This window comes from Callospermophilus lateralis, chromosome 11 (assembly GCF_048772815.1).
Source record: "Callospermophilus lateralis isolate mCalLat2 chromosome 11, mCalLat2.hap1, whole genome shotgun sequence".
Lineage (NCBI taxonomy): Eukaryota > Metazoa > Chordata > Mammalia > Rodentia > Sciuridae > Callospermophilus > Callospermophilus lateralis.
Window position 1 is genome coordinate 69,332,921 of NC_135315.1, and position 22,491 is coordinate 69,355,411.

Here is a 22,491-nt window from a genome sequence, read left to right on the forward strand (position 1 = left end):
TCCTTCCCCGAGACTGACTGTGACCTTCTCCAAGTTCCCAGGGACTTCCCGTGTCTCTGTGCCTTGATTTACCCAGCTGTGAGAGTGAAATGATAATAACATCTCTGCTCCATCAGGGTGAAGCAAGGGGTAATTAGTGCTTTTAAGGCTCTCTGTGATCTTTATATTGAGACAGCCTGCTATTATTCCAGAGCCCTAACAAACACCTTCTTCACAGCAGTCAAGACCTGACTCTATTTAAAGAGGTAAAGAGATGCCTACAAAACTAAATGGAATTCTTGATCCATTACATGGCTTTTTTTTCACTTTATAACCTTTCCTAAGAAATGAGCATTCCTGCAGTCATTAAATTGTTCTGTTAATCGTATGAAAATAGATGAATTTTAGAGAGAGAGAAATGAAAGACTAAACTGTCTTGTCCAGTCCCTTGTTAGGAATTGCAGTAATGGAAATCAGATCCACCTGCCCCAGCTCATGCTGAACAAAGCCGGGGATGAGAGTCCAGACGTGACTCCTGTGGACCTAGCCTTTCACAATGAAAACGCATCTCCCTATCAGTTCTGACCTAGCCTGGTGACACAGATGCTCCTGCTCCTTTTTAGTTGTTTTTCACTTTATCTAGATCATAAACACCAATCAACCCACTGCAGTGGCAAGCAGGACAGATGTGGGACACTGGCTGGACTCTCAGGCTGCTGGGATGTGTGGTCAGGCTCTTCAGAGCCAGAGCATCCCGTTCCCAGCCCAGCACAGCCAAAGGCCAGCTCAGAGTCCCCTCCATGTGCTGAAGTAAGTGGAGACCTCAGTCACATCCCACTCTCTCCCTGCAGTAGACCAAGGAAGAGACCTGGAGCCTCAAAGTGTGCGGCGGGGATTCTGCTTATGCCCACAGCCTGCTCTCAGCGACAGCCCTGACACCTTCCTTTTGGTTGTCACTATTTACTCCACACCTGCAATTGACCGAGAAGTGTGCTAGCGCTGCGTCTCAAACATCTCTGGCTTCCACCACGTCCCCGTGTTCACAGGATTTTCAGCAATAGGTAAACGTGTAGGCAGTAGGTGCTGACTCCTCCATCCCGTGCACAGGCAGAGTCCTTTCAGAGCTCAAAACGGGGAGAGCCCAGGACTCTCCACCTGCGGGCAGCCCCTGCCTTTCACAGAACACAGTCCTAAAAGACACGTGCAGAGGCGAGTAGAGAGTCTGCCAAATCCCAATCTTGGATTCCTCAAAGACTCATGAAATCTACCTCCCATCTCACCTTGAAACACCCTGTCACACCTCTCCGTCTCCTTTCTCAGCTAAGTCAAACTGACCTCCACAAGACCGAAGGACAACCATGGAGTGCTGAAGGCTTGCTGGCCAGGGCCCACCTGACAGCTGGCACTTAAGCCATGAGTACTAAACTTAGGCTTCTTACCAACATCTATAGTCCCTTCTTCCCCTCATTTTTATAAAATAAAAATGATGACGTTTAATGAATTTGCTGATACTACCACAAAAAGACACCTAAAGCTCGTAGAAGCCTGACGCGGTCATTCATCCACAGAAACGTGAAGTCGGAATTCAATTCACAGCTGGCGATTCAGGAGGGAACAGCGTGTTGGAAAGGTAAGTGAAGCAGTGGACGATAACACGTCCTTCCATTCAAATGATTGTGCATCTTCTGCCAGGGCTCTAGCTGTCCTTGGAGAAGAAGATGCACAATAATTTTGCTAACAATGTCACATGTGAATTTCCAAAGAAATTTTCTAGAGCTACCAAGAAGTAACTAAATTGGTTAATTTGAACTTTGTCATTTTCTTCATTTTATGTTAAAGAGGCTAATAACCCCCCCCCAAAAAAAAGGATTTATAAATGAATAATTTACAAATGATCATAGGTGATTACTGTAGCATCAAAAATAAATTTATAAGATACAACAGATCATCACTGAATTGTCTGAAAGAAACTGATGCCCTGCAACTGTATTTCAAAGTTTATTTATTTATTTTTACAAACAAATGTGTGTTTGCTTTACACGAGGAGTGAAAATCTTTAAAGTCGGCAAGTTGTCACTCAAACCTATCATTCTATGTTGCTAATTTTGATCAATTTTGTGGAATTTTTCTAGATGGATTTTCACTACAAGCCATTTAAAAATTATCTTGAAGGTAGGTGAGACATGAATCAGAGAGACTTAGCACAGTGTCCCAATGTCCTGGCCAATTATCTCAGAGACTTGCCATTATCCTTTGCTGGAGAGTTTGCTCCCAGATGACCCCAGGGCTCTATCCCTTACCTCCTTCAAGCCTTTGTTCCAATGTGCCTCTAGTTCTCTGAAGTCTGCTGGATTTACAATGTCACCCCCCAGTCCCTACTCCAGTTCCTGGCTTCCCTGATCCAACTTCTCCATTCCACTCCTTCCCTGTTAGTACACTACTTAATTTATTTATTATGCTTTTGCCTATCTTCTATTTCCTGCACTAAAATGTGTAAGAATTTCTTTTAACCTGTTTTGTTGACTGTACACTTTTACAACAGTCCCTGCCACACAATAGCTAGTCACTAAATAGCTGTTAAGTGAATGCCTGAAAGAAAAGTTAAAGAAGGCAAATATGTGTTTTCAGAGACCACCAGTTTCTCAGCTGGGGCTGAGAGTGCTCTCTGCAGGTAATGCAACCTACTGTGGGGGTGAGGGGCTGCAGGTGCTGCTTCATGGACCTAACGGAAGGCCTTGAATTCAGAAATAAGAACAAAAGTGCATTTCCCAACTTCAAAGTAAAAAAAAGAAAGAAAGAAAGAAATTCAGTCAAATTATTTACACCACAGATTAAACCTCAAGGAATAAACAAAGCCAGGATGCCCTTCTTGGCTACAAGTCTGATTTTCTACACTTTAAACAGACCACAGCTGGGAGGCAGCATAGTTGTTCACGTACTGTGAGAGCAGGATGCTGGATGTGAAGAGCTGGGGACTGCGGCCTCCTTTTCACATCTCAGTGCTGTCGTTTCCATATTCTTTATTTATTATTGATGAAATGTACCAGCAAATATTTATTGAGTGGTTCTGCTTATGTGTTGGGGAGTTATTGATGCTCAAAGAGTTTCCTGTTGAGGGAGGGCAAGTCCCGCTGCCTACCTATGGGCTCTGGTGGAGGACGGGCAGGGCCCTGCCACACGCAGCTCCCACCTCCCACCCCATTCCAGGCCTCTGCTGTCTCAATGTGGCTGGAGCAGCTCCTGTGCCCTTCCCAGCAGTGGCACCAGAGTGGCCTGTCTTGCTTACATACAAATGTGACCAGCCCTGAGAATCTCACCCGGCTTCTCTGCCCGACTTCTTAGCCCTGGCTCGCCCATCGGGCTGCCCTCTCCCCTTCCTGTTTGCACCAGACTCTCCTACAGTCTCACACTCTTCCCCACAGCCAGGCTCCCAGCTCCCTCCCCACTTCCTCAGCCTCCTCCTCTACCCCTTCATGCTTCAGAGTCCAACATAAAGGAGAGCCTCCCTCAGAAGTGGCCCTGACCATGCCCACTTGAGTCTTCTGCCCCTCTTGCTGCTGTCTGAAGATTTGAGAAGAGCCCTTCTCAAAGCATGTCCTCTAGCATCCCGGGACCAGCGAGATCCTTTCAAGGACTCTCCAAGTTCAAAATTACTCTCAGAATAACAGCATTTGCCCTTTTCTCCAAGGTCATTCCCACAGATAGTGCAGTGCACTGGCAGGTGACTCTCGCGACATCTCAGCACACATTTTAAGGCAGTGACTTCAATCTGTCCTAGGGACCACTGCATTCTTCACCGCCACATGCTCAGTCTGAGAAGCATTCCAGTTTCACTTAAGAATGGAATTTCCCCTACGAAGCTGCACGAATTATGAAGCTTTCTACATCTCGACCCTTAGAATGCAGCTGAGAAGTGCACACAGCTCTCCTGCCACAGGCCAAAGGAGGGACGTGGGTGGTTGTGAGGAAAAGCACTCAGACAACTGAGTTTCAAACTGAACTCGTGAAACGTGATTTGTACTTAAAAATACAACTAATTGGGGGCTGGGGCTGGAGCTCAGTGGTAGCGGACTTGCCTGCCTGTGTGAGGCTCTGGGTTCGGTTCTCAGCACTGCACATAAATAAATAAAATAAAGGTCTATCAACAACTAAAAAAAATTTTTTTAAATACAATTAATTGAGAATATTTCCTTTAAAATGTACAGAGTGAGCCTTCTAAGAAAACAACTGGCAGTATTTGCAGATATAATACAAACTTTCAGGCAAAAATTAGATTCTTGGAAACTTTGTATCTGCCACTATGAGTGTGACAGCTCCCCAATATTTAAAGACTTTTCCAATGAGATTTGATGTGGATTTTTTTAATACAGAGTAATAAGACATCCATACTTGAGAGCCACATAACTCAGTGAGCCCACATTTTTCAAATAAACAATACATGCTATAAAATAATGTGTGAGTAAAAGACCCATTTCAACTGCAAGATGACCTACTGGATGTTTGTGACCATGAAGAAAAGTCCACTAACACCGTCTCAGATGCCACGTTGCAACTAACTTTGAAAGACTATTTCTTCAGTTTTGGTGTAATATCAAAAACAGTCTCCACAATTATCAGAAAGGGCTTCCTGGGTGCGTACATCTGGGTGAGACTGGACCATCTTCAAACAGTGCCACCAGAACACTGCATGACAACACATGGCACGAGGAAACCAATTGAGAGTCCTGTGGCCCTCCGGGAAGACACATGATCAAGAGGTTCGCAAAACTGTAGAACAAAACTACTCTTCTCACCACTTTTTTTTTTTTTTTTTTTTTTGGTTTGAAGAAACATTTCATGAAATGGGTTCATTGAAAGTTTAAAATTAAGAAGTATTTTTGAGATTCTTCTCAGTTTAAATTTCTAATACAATAAACAGCTATGTAACCAGGGCTCTTTGGGGTCCTCAATAATCTCTAGCAGTAAAGGATCCAGAAGGAGCCCACCAAGTTTGTTGAAACCAGAGTGGTCGCTGCAGTGGGTGTCGGTGCCCACGTCACCTGCAGCCCGGCACCCTGAAGGTAGGGCTGTGTTTTCTCCATTTCTGCATCTCTGCCATCAAACACAGCCCCAGACACAACCACAAACGGGTTACCTTACAGTTCTGGAGGTCGGAAGGCCAAGGCCGGCAGGGCTGGGTTCCCTCTGGACGCCTGGATCCACGTAGGGAAACTGTTTCTCTCCTTTCAAGTACCAATTTCCAAAGGCCGCCTGCAGGGCGTGGCTCGTGGTCCGGTCACATGACCACGGGGCACAGCTCCTGGCTCTGGCCTTCCTGCCTCCCTCCTACGACCCTGGGTGGACTATGCGCCACCCAGATAACCCAGAGTAGTCCCTCTTCTCAGGCCCCTCACTTCCTCCCATCCACAAAGCTCCTTTGGCCACGTAACTCCCTGCTGCCTCATTTGCTGTTCTGAGGATTAGGGTCTGGGCACTTTGAAGGAGACCGTCGTTCTGCCTACCACAGTCACATACTAAGGTAGTGCTATAAAAACAAAGCAGGAAAATACCCCATCATTCCCCCCACTTTAAGCTTCCCCAGACCAGAATGAGAAAGACACTAAGAACAACAATTGCCCCTGAAGGAGAAACTCGGGGGCTGAGAACAAAGCAGGAGGAATTAATCCATTTTCTTTAACACACATATTGTAGCCATGTGCCAGCACCACCTAGTGTTTTCCTCCTATTTCCTCACTAACCCCATAAAAATCCCAGACCACTTTACAGTTGCTGTAACTCTGCACAGAGGGGTCACGTGACTTGCCTGAAGTCACACATCCAGGAAGCAGAAGAGCCTGAGCCAGGACTTGAACCCAGGATGTCTGGTTAATGTCCATGCTTTTAACCACTGCGCTACCCAATCCCAGGGCACTTGGCATGGCTGTTCAACCTTCTACACTGCTGGGATTTCACACCATGCACGTGTATTACCAATCCCCCCCAAAAATGGAGGATGCTGTCAATCAAACAGTTGTCTCTAATAGAGCAAGCTAAAAAGGAGATACCAGGATGTGGTCATTCTGGATGGTTTTATTCCTTCATAGGGAGGAACAGAGTCAGGAATATAATTCTTTTTTTAGCCCAATACAAAAGAAGAGGATCCGAGGTGGAAATACAGATGAGCCTCATTTGGCAGCCAAAGCTTGAACGTCCACAGGAATAGAGGGGTCTGCCTCTTCTTTTCCTTATGCAACAGGCTATGAGGATTCAGCCAGCCTGGACTCAGAGAACTACATGCCACAGAGGTCTGGTTCACTCTGTGTGCACAGGAGACGAGGCAGGACGTCAAGAAGGCTCAGATCTCTCTAAAAGTGGCACGCTTCAAATGCTCCACACGCTGCCCTTCCAAGGAAGGTTCCTTAGCTTTTCACCTAAATGGTGTATTTGCACTTAATGGTCAGAGAAAGAACACAAAGCTGGCTTTTACTAAAAATGCTGGCAAACTCTGGGCAGCTTCTGCCCTGGCCACAGCACTGCCCCACCCTCCTTGCTGAGGGGTATCTACCAGCCATCCCAGTGCAAGCCACAGGACATTATTGTGTCTGCTGTACCCCTAGAGGTGACCCGTGAGGACTGACCATCAGTATCTATGGTTTCCCAATGCTGACACATGCTTGGGCTTTACAGGGAACTTACAGTCATTCACTCATTCACTCTTTTCCCAAAATCATTTTTTTTTAATTTGTTTTACAGGGGACTTCCAATCATTAAAAACAATAAGACCCACAGGAATGAAGCCATAGTGTGAGAAAACAGAGCAGACAGGCTGGTGGAGGCTTTCAAACCACACTCCAGAGTCATCAAAGGACCAGATGAGTCCTCTGAACTCCACCAGAGGCAGGGAAGGTGGTGGTGTTTTCCAGATGGCACCACACTCCGCTGTAAATCCCACAAGCTGCCCAGCAGTCTGACCCGCCTTTTCGCATGAGCTCTGCCTGCCACCTCTGTGCAGGCCACCGGCTCCGTGGGAGACTCCCTTGCCTCCTTTGGGCACAGAACCTGTGCATCAGCAGTGCCCAGATCAAATGCCAACCCCTCTAGAAATCTCTTTTTGGGTGCTCATGCTGCAAGTCCAGTCCTCAACTGTGCACTCCTCCGCTCTCTAATTCATCTTCACATGCCAAGGTCAAATCCCATCTCCGACCCCTGTTCTCTTCACCACAAAAGTTTTGATTTTTAATGTATTTTATTATTCACAAGTATTTCCACTCAACTGCAAGTTTCTTGAGATTATACAATGAATTCATCCTTACATACCAAGGTCAGATGAGTGAATGGCAAGAGTGAGAAAAAGGGAATCAGACTCCCAAACAAAATTCAGCAAGGGAATGAGTCCCCAGGATCTTTGTTCTCTCCACAGCTAACATAAAGCCACATACTCCATTCTGGTGATGCACAGCACTGAAATCTCCTTTCAGAATGTTTCTAAGGAACTACTTAATCTGAGACCAAAGTTCCAAGTCCTGACAAAACCGATATTTCCCAATCAGCTTTAAAAAAAAAAAAAAAAAAAATTTAAAAATGCATCTCCTTTCTTTAGGAACACTAATATGTTTTTATATCTTGGAGTCGAGGGTGTTAGCCAGACAGACTCAGTAATTGCGGTTTTACACACAAACAGTGTGTTCTCCAAGCTAAATGCCTATTAGTCATCCTAAACAAAATGCCCTCAGTCTCACAAACGGGAATAGAGTGGCCTGGCCCCATCACAGCCAGCTCTGTAAGACTTTCCCCTGGTGAAAAGCTGTACCGTGGTCACACACATCCCCAGGAGCAATGCATCCAGGAGAGCAAACTCATGTCTAAGTGGCTTCTTCTCAAAAAGAGAGGTTCAAAGGGAGCCTGGGGCTCGAGAGGAACCTTCACCACCGGGGAAACATTCGTTGGGTCTGCACTGGCCTTTCCCATTTCATCTCCCGGTAAACACACCCCCACACTACACCAAGGCATCAAGAGCATGCGTCAAAGCCACGAGTCCAGTGTTGGCATAAGGACCTTGTTCAGGAACTCTGTGTCCAATGAGACTTCCCTAAATGCTGCTGGAATTGTTCAAAGGATGGCAAACACTAGAAAAGGGATTTTCATGCATAACTCATAAAAGCTCATGAACAGGAATCCAGTATAAACAGGCCTGGAACACCCGGTCCCATCAATGATGGCCTTGTTGGCACTAAAATAACTAAAATTCCCTCTGGGGAATTCCAGTGGTGAAATTAGTTCTCCCTATAAAAAGTCTTTACAGGTGATATTTCAGCTCAAGTCAAAATACAGCTCATGGACATTCCCTCTTCCTATGAATATCAGAACAGGAATTAAAGGCAAAAATCAAAGAGCCATTCACTTCTTAGGGGGCAAAGGAACTTCCTATGGAACACAGGTCAGTTCTCAGAATCTGGTCAGTGAAGGACGTCAGGAAGGGAAGCTGATGACTAGGAATCCTCTGCTTCTTTGTGGATTCACTTACTGAACAGAACAGTCTCCTGAGCAAGGGCTGAGGAGCAAGTGAGGCGAGTTAACCAGTCCACTTGCTGCTTTCTGACCACTACAGAGGACAGGGGTGGCAGTTTGAGGCACATATTTCCTAACCGAGAGAACACCCCACCTGAGCACAACGGTTACCTTTTGCTATAATCTCCTTCCATTTTTAAGAACTCAAAGAGAGGGGCTGCTTAGGTCCAGGCTTGCCTCCTGTAGACTACTGGCCATGAGGCAGTGTGAGTGCACACACTGACAGGTGTGGCCATTGGGGGGCCACCCTGGTTGGCTAAAAGTGGAGCCTGCACTGATCCAAATCACCTGAAGGAGGCGCTCTCATAGTAGAACCCATCAAGCAAGTCTCATTCACGGTGGAGTTTGAGACCCATTTCCCTGAATGTTATACATACAGATCAAGCAGCCTTCAATACCAGTAGAACCCATCTTTTCTTAAAAAACAAAACAACAACAACAACAACAAAAAAAAAAAACACAGAGCCTAAACAGCAACCCACAGCCACTTCCCTGGCTCTCATGTCACTGTGACTAACACTTCTTTTAGACACAGATAGAGACAGATAATTTTCCCCCCTCTACTCAAACCTTATCAAGTGACTAAGGTTAACCAACATAAATGTCTGGATATCTGACCAAACCCCAAAATAGACCAAAAGCCCTAAGCTCCATGTAGCTTTTCCCCAGGACCTCACACATTCAAACACTCAATAGGGAGGAGGTCAGTAAATATTCCAAATATGACCAAACAACCAGTTAATGTTTTCTTCCTCCTCCATCTTCTGATATTCTAAAGCTGTCCTTCCCTCTTCCCAAGTACCCAGACACCATCTAGAAATGACCACTGCTATGTATAAACCAGAATTGTGTTAATAACTGGTTTTCAAAGGCATTTACGTTTTTATCTGAGCCAATTTAATTTTTTTTTTTAAGAAAGAAAACAGGATTACCGTTTTCTGCTTCACTGCAAAAGCAAATCAAAGTAAGTTTCAATAAAATGTTAAGCTGCAAAGGCAAGGGAAGCGGGAGAATCAGGATTTCAGACAAGGGGTGGTTATAGGTGTTTATGTGGCAGGTGGTCCCCAGAGCAGCAGAGAGAAACTGGCAGAAGCCCATGAACAGTGTGAGGCATCTCTGTGTGCACCGCGGCGCCCCCCAGGGGCCACTCGAAGAACAGCATGGAGCCTCTGCAAGGGAGGGGGAAGAGGGGTAGCACCCCCCACCAGGCCCCCCCAAACCAGACTCAAATCCCACTCTCACTGGGCCTGCACATTTGTCCTCACAGCCTCTCTCAGAAATGCCACAAACGCAGGCTTCTTTTAACGCAGAGATGTTATGTACAAATGAGAAGTTTGCTCTTTCTTTTCTCTTTCAATTTCTTACCTGCCCACCCCATATTTTACACCCACCCTGCTACCTTCAGAATGAATAGGTTTCCTTCTGAAGTGTCCATTCACAGGCAGTTAACTTCCTTCCCAAGTGACATAACTATCCCAAAAAGAAAGAAAAATAATCACATTTGCAAAGTGTGTGGAGAAGCTGGCCCCTGTGGCTGTTTCCTTTCCAACACAAGCACATTACTATGGAACAGTCACCTGGAGCTCAGGAAAGGGGACAAACACCACCACCTAGGGCAGAAGGGATGGCACACTGCCTGGGATGCTGTCACCCTCCAAGGAACACAGTCCCACCAGGGAACCAGGAAGGAAGGGGCTAGTAGCTCTCCCTGGCTGGTGGGGAAGCCCTGTCCAGGGAAGAAATCTGCACATGTGGGTGCTGCAGCCATGTAGACGGGCACCAGCGGTAAGGCCAGCCGTGGACAAGCCCCGCTGCGGCTGGCTAGCCAAGTGACTTGTACTCACAGCTCCTCGGGGAAGTTACCAAAGTCTAGACCACCAGAAGGGCTCTTAGGACGAGGACTAGAGCGGCCATCTGACATACCCAGGACAACCTTTCCATCCTGTTTCCTTGCAGAAAGTGGTAGACAAGCCTACCTCACCTGCTTCATTCTATTTTTGTTTTAAAAAAAGGTGAATTTGACCCTTTTGCTGCTTTCTATAGGAATTCACTTATGAAAGTATCAAAAGTATAATAGACTCTTCAGTGATTCCTTATTGTGATAAAACGCAATTGTTATAAGGTATTGTTATACCTTAACACAGGAAGTGCACACATCTCTCAAGAGTAATGAATCCAGCAAAGCGACACATGCACAGATTATGTGGAACACTCAGGCTTGTGACAGCAGCCAGCAGGTTGAGCGATGGCCTAATATGGCACGTAATTAATGAGTTCCATCATAACTTTTTGTTTTATGATGCTCCCTTTTATATCCCAATAGTCAATTTAATAGCATTTTAAATGGGAAGAAAACCACAAGAGAGGAGGAGAAAGCATTAGGTATCTTATTGAATCACAAATCTTACAATTTGATTTTTTTAATTCCAAAAGTGACCTAATAAACTTGCTTTATAAGTACATCCATCCTTTTCTTTGGGGTTTTTCATTCACTTTTGGTAATCATGCAAAGGCTTCGATTGAAATACATTGTCATTTTAGTTAAGTATTGTGTTCCCAGGATGAGGAACCTGTCTTGGGCTCCTCTGAAGCTTGACCTCAGGGACACAGAATGCTACCTCTCATGTTCCCAAATAGTTGGAGCCTCTAATCCATTAAATCGCAGCATCGGCAATATGCATGAGCAATAACTTCAGAAATTTAAGCTTTGGGATGATTTCCTCAGATGAAAATTTTACCTTGAGAAAAATACACTGGCATCAAATTTTTCAGTTTTAGGCCTTCACAAAGTTTTGAAATTCACAGCCTATGTTGAAAGTTTCCTGCTTACTGAGAAAGCACCTGACAAGAAATGAACCACGTTGGCTGCTACAAGAGCCAGTATAGTGCTCAACAGGGGCCTGCCCTAGACCCAAAAGAGTAAGGAAAAGCCCTCAACCTCAGCTTTTATGCAGGCCTTCACCTGCCTTCCATCACGGGCAACTGTGGTACTAAATATCGTGGGTGAGTTTAAAGAGTCTGCAATTTTAAAGAATACTCTGTGTAAAAATTATTAATTTGGGGTCTGAGGTAGTGGTTTAGTGGTAGAGCCCCTGCCTAGCACAGGTGAGGCACTGGGTTTGATGCTCAGCACCACATTAGTAAAATAAATAAAATAAAGGTATAAAAAATTACTTTCTATTTTCAGGAAAGCACCATTACTACAAAAATGCATGGCCTCTTGCTACAATCTATTCCAGTTGGCATCTGTGTTCCTCTGTTAACAAATTAGGAAGGATTCTTTGAAAGGTTTGTATCATCTGAGTTTGCAACAATGTATCAGCCTGAGGAAAAAATACCAGCCAGTAAGAAGGAAGCGGACACAGACTCACCATTTGCTGTATTCTTTTTAAAGTTGTCCAGGAATTCCTCCAGCAGTTGGGACTGGTTGGGAGAGGGCAGCAGACCCTTCTGGTCCCTGGAGAACAGGTCACTGTCCGACCAGGAAGTACACAGGGTTGCTTTTGTGTCCAGAGGCCGGGCAATCAAAGTGAGTCCAACGCTCTTCTCAGAAAACAGGGCCTCCATCTGCTTGAGGTCAAGATCAGACACAGCTTCCCCATTTAAGGTCATGATCTCATTGCCCTTTCTCAATCCTGAGCAGCCGCATAGGGAAACAGGAAGAAAACAGGTTACTGAAATATCTTGAAGGCTGCAAACTCAAACTGTGCGCCCTGAGGGATGGTTTTGCCTGTTGCTTTCCTCAGAGAAAGAACCACATCTTACAGTAGCTAGAAGCCACTCAGAGCCACAGTACTAGAGGGGAGAGTTCTGACATGACACAATTTGCAGAGCCACTGATTGATGATGCTCTGAGGGAAAATGCCCTGGGAAATGGAGTTTGCTTTATCTGCATCTGCCTGCCTCTCGTACTCTCTCCCTCCATCTGTACACATGGATGCATGCTCTCTTTTAAAATGTACATGCGCATGCACACAAGCTTTCTGTGTCTATATACACATGCATTTTCAATTAAACTCTTAAGTTTATTTTCTTTAAAATTGCAGGAGAAACCATTTTTTGACCAAAAAAATTGCACAAAGTAGACCACATTTCTACAGTTTGAGAGTTAGAGAGAACAGACATGGTGCCACACGGACCTCCCCCATATGCCAAGCCATCAGGGAGAATGTCACTGATAAATATCCGGCTGAGATGCTGGTGCTCATCCACCTGGGCTGTGACTGCAAACCCTGGGAATGAAAAGAAAAGTTAAACTCACCTCACCCCTCCCCTTCCCCAACCCATTGGCAGTATTTCCTTGAACGCTTGTCTCCTGGTAAATTCACAGTGTTATTACTGTGGCTACTCATCAATGTTCATATTCATTCCTTTCACTACTCAGGCCTTGTTCCCAAATATTGACATATTTTATTCTAGTAATGTAAATAGTAATGTAAAAAAGAGAAAGGAAGTTCAGAATCTACTGTCATTCTCTGAAAACGTGAACATAAAACAACAAGGTCCAAAGATGGGGGGTGGGGACCAGCAAGGCCAAGTGGCACAGAGCTCCCTGCACTTACCAAAGTCAGACACACTCCCTGTCTTCGTGAGCTGCACATCATAAATGTTTAGTGGAAAGACTTCTATTTCATCATAAACCTGCAAACGGCAGAAACAACAAAATCAGAGGTTTGATATTATGGTATCTTGGATTATTTTTGACTTTTTTTTCCATGACAAAACAAGAAAGCTATCAACAAACTACACTTTAGATGAGGGACATTTCCAAACCATGTGCAAAATTGAAGTCATTTTCCCTCAAAATTACATTTTTCAAACCCAAAAGGCCTCAGATATGATTCAGATTCCATTTTCTAAAGTTAATGCACTCACCTGTTCTTGCATGTATTCACCCAGGGCAGGAATATAGCACTCGAAGCTCTCATCAACTAATTTTCGAAGTTGAAGGCCATAGTGACTAGGTTCCAAGTGCCTCATCTAGGAAAAAAAAAAAAAAAAGACAGGAATTCAGATATTAAGTGTTCTTTCCAAATTTATCATTGTTCAGCAGGCCCATTAAAATCAAAGATTTTTTTTTTTAAAAAAAAAGAAAAGACTATAAACCAGGCACAGTGGCACCTGCCTGCAATCCTAACAGTCTGGGAAGTGAGGGAAGAGGATTGCAAATTCAAAGCCAGCAACAGCAACTTAGAGAGACTCTCAGCAATTTAGCAAGACCCTGTTTCAAAATTAAAAAAAAAAAAAAAAAAGAACTGGGGACATGGCTTAGTGGTTAAGTGCTCCTAGGTTCGATCCCTATCGCGCGCACGTGCACACACACACACATACACACACAGATTATATAATTTGCTGAGTTTAAAACTATAAAAGAGCTCAAATTTTATGTAAGAAGGAATAGACAAATAATCATTTCTAGGAAATGATTTTTCTCTAAATGATTTTATCATTAAATGCAAGGCATGCGTTTAATGATAAAATTAAGGTAAAACAAATCTGATGGTAGAATATACTTCACCATTACAGCAAACACTGTCTCTTTATATATTGGTTGAATGTAACTTCAAGTGGCTTCCCATAACTAAAGTAGATGTAAATAATCTCAGGTTCTACAGACCTCAAAATTGGGAATTTCCCACCACATAATTTCTCAAAAGAAAAATGTACAGGGGCTGGGGATGTGGCTCAAGCGGTAGAGCGCTCGCCTGGCATGCGTGCGGCCCTGGTTCGATCCTCAGCACCACATACAAACAAAGATGTTGTGTCCACCGAAAACTAAAAAATAAATATTAAAAAATTCTCTCTCTCTCTCTTTAAAAAAAAAAAAGAAAAATGTACAAATACACATTCTTTCTCCCACCCTATACATTTTCAACACTGAGAAGTTTACTCAGGCCTATAAACACCACTGTTGTTTTTCTGCATTAAAAACCTCTCATACTGGAACAAAAGGCACATACGTTTCTGAAACTGCAGGGTACATATGTAAACATATAGAATCCTAAAGCCTCAAGTCAAAATGACAGGAGAGTACTAAAAGCAACCATCAGCCTTATCTATTGCCTGCATGTGGTACAGAGTCACCAACTCTACATATAGCCTTTTTTCTCCATTACACACATTACACACACTCAATATTTAACTTCGATATTTAAGCTCTACGGTGCCACCTGGTGGTCTGAAAGCCTCTGAGCTTCCTTTGTGAATGGATTTCATCTGGCTGCAGGCTGTCTTTAACACTTACCATGTACTTCCTTTTCAGACTAGGAATAAAGTCTAGTTTGAATAATGAATAAAACATCATCTTGTGTCAATCTCCATGAAGCAACTGTGAATGGTATCGAGTTACTTATTTTGTCTGGAGAAACCAGGTAAAAGGATTTAAGATAATATCAAAGCACTTCACATTTATACCACCTTCATACAGAGTACCATCTCCAGGTAACTGAAGTAGCAATACACACGAGAATCATCCTAGGTGTAAAGGTATTTAGAATTTAGATAGAATACTCAGGTTCTTCATGGAGGTGAACAACTCGTTCTGCTGAAGGGATCAAAGAAGGCAAATAAATATATCAACTAGTATGCCAACATGCTCCCTCTGTAGGAGCCTTTTACACTACACCAAATTAAGAGAGAGAGGAGTGTGGCAATTAATTCTATTCATAAGTATCTTTGTGCAGTAAAACCCATTCATTACCTTGCATGCCAAGGTCAAGATGTCTTCCACTCTGTGTTCTGGCTTGATGGTTACAGTGACTCCTTGATTGTCCTGAAAGTGAATGTAAGCCTGGATTTCCCACGTGGTGTCGCGGGGAGCACCATCTGCTGCTGACCCATAGAGATGCAGAAGTTCATCCACCTGTTTTGAGATATGGGAAGAAAGTGCACACAGGTTAGACACTCAAATGAAGGAAACTCCTGAAAAACTGTCCCCTTGATTTATGAAGTGGTTATCATAAGCCCCTCCACACTCCTCTTGTCGCGGCTTCTCACAACCTCTGGGTAGTGCAGTCGTTTCCCCCTGGTCCCCGTGGGTGAGACTGAGGCCCAGCAAGGGCGCAAGATCAGCAGACTCCTGTTCTTTCCACTCTACCTTTCTCCACGCAGATCAAGACAGAACACCAAAATCCCTGCAGGGCTACCTGGTGTGCAGTCTGACTGCTCAAGATCTATGTTGGAGAAGGTCCACTGTGAAACTTGCATCTAAACTATGATCCTCCTCAAACCTCATCCACGACCTCTGCTCTCTGCCTGCATCCCAAGGCTGAAGTGCACTTCACTTAATCCAAGCACAAGTTTCCTCGAGTTTCTAATTGCTTTTTAAAAACTAACCCAAGTCCAGGAGAAGTCTTTCAGCTGTTTTCTGGGTAGGCACTCTGGAAATCACCCCCAAATACCATCTTTAGGAGGCTTTTCCAAATGGCTTACTTTCCTAAATTTCATCATCACAGTCATTGGATAATTTCATGCTAATGTGTTCTATGGTTTATTAAAGAAGAGTTAACATTTATTAAGCAATTCAGAAATGTTTTTCTCAGGCTAGGTTCTTGTATTTTCATTGTGATCAAAAGTAACAGACTCTATCACTTAGGCAGCAAAGAGCAGCCTAGGGCAAGCCATTTAAGTGGCTAAGCCTCAGCTCCTATTCTGTCAAAGGGGATTATTATAATTACTTGAGTTTGTTCACTAACAATACACACTTCTGTGAACAAAGGAAGTCTTATAGGTGAAAATGTCTGATATACTAGAAAACGTCACATATTGAGTCAATGTTTTCACATTGGTCCTACCCCCAAATTACCATGGATGGGTGATTTTACATTTAATTCCATTAATCTTTTAAATATAAAGCAAAAGATTCTCCTCCATAGGATTTAAATACTAGAATAAAAACAATAAAGAAGTTCAAAAGAACAGGTTTGGGCAGAGCCAGGGAAGAATCCATCTTTCTGAGTCGTCTTTTTGAAAATGTGGTGATCAACTCTGACATGACACTTTTGGATCTGTCACGAATCCATCACTTTCATCACATTTTCCTGGAAGGATGATCACAGCCAGAATGATTGTCCCCTCGTGTGCCAACATGAAGGAACAGAGACAAAGGAGCAGATGCCTGGAGCCAAGGATGCCAGGAACCAGCCAGGACACCACCATCTCCTGAAGGGTCCAGGCTCACACCAACCACAAGCTTTTCCAGGGACCTCTACGTGGGCAGTGATTCAACCAGGTGCCTGGGCAGCAGCCCTGCAAGCCCCACCTCTTAAACTACTGTTGCGACTCAAACTAAAACCCCAGCAGAGGGCGCTGTGGAGTAAGAAACCACCAAAGACCAATTACTGTGCTGGGTGACTTCATGCTGCACTTTCAGATCAGAACAGGAAAAAATGTGACTGAGGTTAACAGGTAGAGGAGAAACTTGAGAAATATAAATCCACAGCCATGCCTTGCTGCCCTGTGGCCCCATCCCCTGCCATCCGCCATAGGAGTAGCTACAGATCCATGCCCCTTTCAATTTCCTTGCCCACCTCACAGCTTCGGCGCTGAAATCACACATGTCCTCCAACCCTTTTCAATGCCACCCCTTCCTCTGCCCCACCTATCCCTAATTCCACTCCTCTAGATGAGCCCACTTGCCTATTCCTGGCATAATGTGTGTTCTGCAAAGTCCAGCTCACACGATGGTCAGCTGCAGGTCCTTCCACCTGGGGTGGTCAGAGGAATGACAGCACGGGTTTTGACCTCCTCATCCCTAGCCTCCATCAGCCCTTACCATGGTGCACTATACCCACAACACGGCAGCTCACAGGGTGCCCAGCCCATGGGTGCTGGGTTGGATGCAACTAGAAATTTGCACCCTACACAGGCTTGGAAGGTGAAGGTCATCTATTGGCCAAATACGATTTAAGGCTGTTTTTTGTAATGTCAGGTCCTTAACACTTCCAAATTTAAAGAGAACAAATCAACAGATTATGAAAGAGAAGAAATATTGAATGAAAGAAAAGTACAAAGGTAAATAGAGAAATAGAAGGAAAGACAAGAGATAAGTCCTATTCAATTATTTTTAAATTTGGCTTTTTACCAAATTTAAAAATTGGTACTACTCTGAGGCTTCATTTCTTGAGTCTATACTGTTAACTAAGCTCTAGTGAATAATAGAAGATGTCCATCAAAGCCAAGGCCATCAAAGTTCACACCTTCTCAATAGACCCGACAGAGAAAAATTAGATGAGATTTTTGCTGACACACACATACACACACACACACACACACACACACACACCCCACAAATGCATGTAATACAAAAAAAAAGTAAAAACTGCTGGGTGTGGGCTGAGGTGATAACTCAGTGGTAGAGCACTTGCCTGGATTCGTTTCTCAGCACCGCATATAATAAAAATAAAGTTTCACTGACACTAAAAAAAAAAAAAAAAAAAAAAAAAATCCGCCAGTGTGGTGGTGCATGTCTGTAATTCCCAGGACTCAGGAGGCTGAGGCAGGAGGATCACAAGTTCGAGGCCAGCCTCAGCAATTTAGCAAGGCCCTAAGCAGTGTAGTGAGAACTTTTCTCAAAATAAAAAATGAAAAGGGCTAGGGATGTTGTTCAGTGGTTAAGCACCCTGGGTTCAATCCCCTGGTACACAAAAAATAATAAATAAATAAAACCTGTTTATTCAAAGAAAGCTTCAAGAATGTGGAATTAATTAATTAGAACTAGAAAACAACCTACTTGATGATTACAGATCTTCTAGGTTGTTGAGAGCTTTCCCCTTTGGAGAGAAAGCTGGATGGATTCCCTTGAGAAAGGTCAATGCTATCTAAGCTAAAAATACACATGCTTTAGTTTCAATAAGCCAGATAAATATTCTGACATTCTTTTCATAAAAGGAATAGAGAATCTTGAAAACAAACAAAAACTTGTTTCCATCTGGAAAATTCTTTTCCCAACATATCCTTTGCAAAGGTACTACATTAAATCTTTTTAACCACTCACCCAGAATCCCCCCAGTGGCTACCTGTCAAGATTGCTGCCTATCCACACCACCTCCTGCTCCGACACCTCCCTGTGTCCCATTAAAAACTTCCAACTGTTTCCAGTCCCTGGAGAATACGGATGAAGGTGGCAAAGATACACGAACAGGAAGACAATCTGGTTCAGGACCAGCCTGGCTAGGCCTGGCTAGCCTGGTCACCTCGTCTCTGCACTTCTGTTTCTTTACCTTTACGAGATTAAAAACACCAGCCTCACAGGGAGACAGAAGAATGGTGTTTGAAAGACGCACTCTGAAGACTTTCAGAAGGGCAGCGTGGACGGGGGCACTAGGTTGTTCTACCCATAACCATTTTTAAATGAAATGGCAGTTCAAGGATGGCCACGTCAGAACTGCGGGTAGTCATCCCCTTTAAAAAAAAAAAAAATCCAGGCAACTCAGGAGAGTGGGGCCACAGACGCCTAGAGCACCTTGCAATCCAGCTCCCCTGGCCATCATGACCTGGGAGCAGAGCGATCTGCAGCCAATCTGCAGCCACAACACACTGACCAGTTAACACTTGCAAATCTGCTGCTCCCTCCTTGCAGGGCGACGTCTCTTATTATTATTACTTGAATGGTCCTGAAACCACACGTCAGATTCCTTCTGCTCAGTATGGAAACCCGTGTGTTCTCACAGCAGATGCTTTTGGATCAAATGGCTTGTAATTACTACTTGGATCACGGGAGGGGAGCGAGTAGCAAAGTCACAATCTGGCTGTCACAAATGGGCCGGCACCGCCACAGTTGCCGATAAAAGGAAAGTCTATTAGCAAGTGAGATGAGGAGCAGGCACAAAAGGAGGTATGTGCTCTGGGTGTCCTTAGCAGTGAAGTGTCACAGAGGCCCACTGTTTACTTCCTTCTTGGGCTGGTGCCGGAGCATCATTTGGAAGGAAGGGAGACAAAGCCCCGGATGGCCAGCTGTACATACATGCGTACACACGTCCCAGGGACCATACACATCTGTCTGTGGCCGGGCAGGGCTCCAGACGAGCTCCCTATTTAAACAGCATATCCTGCGGTCAGGAGTCAGTTCTTAATTCACATTTTCCACTTAACAAACCAACATTAGGTCCCCCCACACCCATCTAGTTAGGAGCTAATAACTAATACAACAATACTTCATTCACTAGCTGCCATAAAGTTGGGACACCCCGGCCAGTTTTCCAGGAGAGAGGGCCAAGGCCAGAGGCTGGCAGGATGTCTGGGATGCAGCTTCTGAGGCAGATGACCCTCGGAGCCTGGTGGGGGGTTGTTGTCACAATCTCCATGACAAACTCTGCCTGCCACACTGCAGGAGGCTCCTCCTTACTCATCAAGGAGGAGACCAAAAGGCTCTCATTTTTGGCTGGCCAAGGTGTCATTTTAAAAATGCTCCAATGAGACTGGCTTTATTCCAGCCCTAACAGACTTTGGATTAGGGTGACTAAGTGCTGAACAGGACGGGAAGCACCAATTAGAGTGTTTAAAACTGCGCGCGGCCCCTCCCTCACAATGGCCTTTCTGTGTTACTCAAATGGACATATTGTACTTACTGTATAAAAATAGATGGTTTGTGCTGGTTATAAATAGTCTCCAAGAGTGATTAGCAGAGGAAAAGCAGTGAAATGTAATATTAACTCCTTGGCCAGCTACAGGAAGAATTTTGAGTCCCAAAGACTTTTTTTTTTTTTTTTTTTTTTTTTTTTTTACGTACGCCCTTAGTTTTAGCTGCAATTCGATTCAGACCTAGTTAGCTCAGTGCTGCAGGCAGCACAGAAAGAACAGACTCACCAGATGCACCACTAAAACAGTCCTGCCCACAAAAGGACCGTCTTTGATTATCCCTATACTGGAAGTGATGCATAGTTAAAATAAACAGGGATCGCTGAATATACACGCTTAAAAAAACGGATGCAGCAATGGTTTTCTCTCACCCCTGGTGCTTTGGTAAGGTCTGTCAATTAAATCACAAGATGGGTTGGTAAAGTTGAGCTTGATTTAAATAAGCACAAAACTGAATTTCACCACTATTTTAGCAAATTTGACTGTCAAAATCCACCATAAGTTCAGATAACAGAAAATGTTTTAAGATATAATTTCTTTTATTCTTTAAGCAAATAAGCAAGGATTTTATTAAAATCAAAGGTGAAAGAAAGACTCATCATGACTCCCAGCCCAGTGTGCCTACGAGGGGTAAGAGTGCCTGAGATATAATCTCTTTAACTTTTAAAGTAAGAATTTTAAATTGTTATTGATGTTGGAAGAGATATGACCCTAAAATGATGGGCTTTTCTCAGAGAGCAAACACTTCTCAGCCATTAGAGGACTGCACCTAACACAATTAGCAGACTTTCATAAGCTAGTGCTATACCCTTGGCAGTGTGTTACTGACTTAGAATATATACCTAAGAAAGGAATATACACAAACTCTCCAGACCAAGGGTCCTGGTTACCAGGTATCCTGGACGCATACGCCCAACAGGGCAGCCAATAGGAAAAGGCAGAGTAAGAACCAGGAAATAATGGGGATGCATCAACCGCAGCAGAGTCCTGTCCCTGGAGGACAGTCCTGTCCCTGGAGGATGGAGCGAGACGGATGCCGACTGAACAGCCTCTGCAGATGCACAGAACCCAAGGGGCTGGGAAGGGAGGCCATTCATCATGAAAGGTCTGACTTCTGACCACTCATCATGACTTCTAGAAAAGGAGGTACTCGTTCCCCATGGTCGGTTAAATCTAGCAAAAGGAGAACACAGACCAGGAGCCACTTCGGAGGCCCAGCTTCCTGGTACAGGACGCTCCGTTGCATAACCTGTCTATTGGCAGCCCTGTCCCTAAGGTGATGGGGAGCAAGGCACCCAGCAGAGGCTCTCCTGACCCATCTTAAGCTCACTCTCCGGGAAGCAGGACTCTGCAGGCCGAGCTGTCACCTGGAGCTGTCTCAGCAGCATGATGGCCAAAACAGCTCAGAGTCAGCCTTACGTGCACGCAGAATACGGCCATCTACGCTGCTCCATCATATGTTAGGATGACCCAAGGGTTCCTCCTCACTCCCCTTCCCCTGTCTAGTCACAGTGTCTAACACTCGACTTTCCTCTATTTTTTTCCTAATTAAATTCCCAATTCACTGAATTATCCCTATTAACTCACTAAAGAAGGCTGCCTGCTTCTGCAAAGGTATATTCAGTTTGTCTAAGCCTATCATCATTAGCTTTTCAATTCCAACAAACAGCTCAGAGCTTCTTTAGAAATAACACTAAAGACAAAATGCTTTGGTGAGGGGGAGGTCAGAGAAACAGATCCATAACATGCACCAGCTTCTAGGGGAAGGTGTGGGTTTTAAAAAGGCACCAAAGAAGAGGCCCGAGTACTTCACCCCACTTCAGAATGTCATTTGGACACAGCTGAGGAGTTTTGGGTAAGAAGCGCATCTGGAGCCTGGGAAGAGAGTCTCCTGGGCTTTGCAGGGGGCACCTGGAGACACCCACAGCACCGAATGTACGGCAGGAAGACCTCCAGGAACGAGGAGAGGAAAACGCAGTTTGGGGTTCACTCAACTTCAGGTGAGGAAGAGAGAAGCCCCACTGAAGAGGCTCTTAGGACCTTAGTTGAGTTGTGCCACTAATTCGAGGATGGTGCTGGCACGAGTTTACCTCCCCAAAGACTTGGCATTCAGGACCCATCTTAGTCTACCTAGTAGGGACCATTTCGATTCTAACTTTATTTTCAACAGATTCACATAGAGATTCTGATGAATCTGCTGAAAGTAGAATGCTGAGCCAGCATTCCCTGCTTCCCAGAGCATCTGTGTCACTGATACAAATCAAGCTGGCTGCCTGGAGCAGACTTTACCTCGCTGGAGTTGGTGGAGCTCTGAGGTAGCTGGGTTCCAGAAAATCCATGGCTGCTATTCGAATCAAATATCTGACAGACAGGGGTAAAAGAAAGAGA

At 44.5% G+C, this 22,491-nt stretch overlaps 1 protein-coding gene across 1 annotated transcript in view; it reads right to left on the reverse strand.

Annotated features, from left to right (window-relative positions):
- The window catches only part of LOC143410587 (rho guanine nucleotide exchange factor TIAM2-like), a gene marked incomplete at its 5' end in the record, with an annotated part of 81,616 nt that overhangs the window by 33,888 nt on the left and 25,237 nt on the right, over positions 1 to 22,491 (reverse strand). Inside the window, 6 exons of the mRNA XM_076871433.2 lie at positions 11,898 to 12,161; positions 12,666 to 12,758; positions 13,089 to 13,167; positions 13,402 to 13,506; positions 15,227 to 15,388; positions 22,393 to 22,464. Of these exons, the coding sequence (XP_076727548.2) occupies positions 11,898 to 12,161; positions 12,666 to 12,758; positions 13,089 to 13,167; positions 13,402 to 13,506; positions 15,227 to 15,388; positions 22,393 to 22,464 (775 nt within the window). The remainder of the gene's footprint in view (positions 1 to 11,897; positions 12,162 to 12,665; positions 12,759 to 13,088; positions 13,168 to 13,401; positions 13,507 to 15,226; positions 15,389 to 22,392; positions 22,465 to 22,491) is intronic.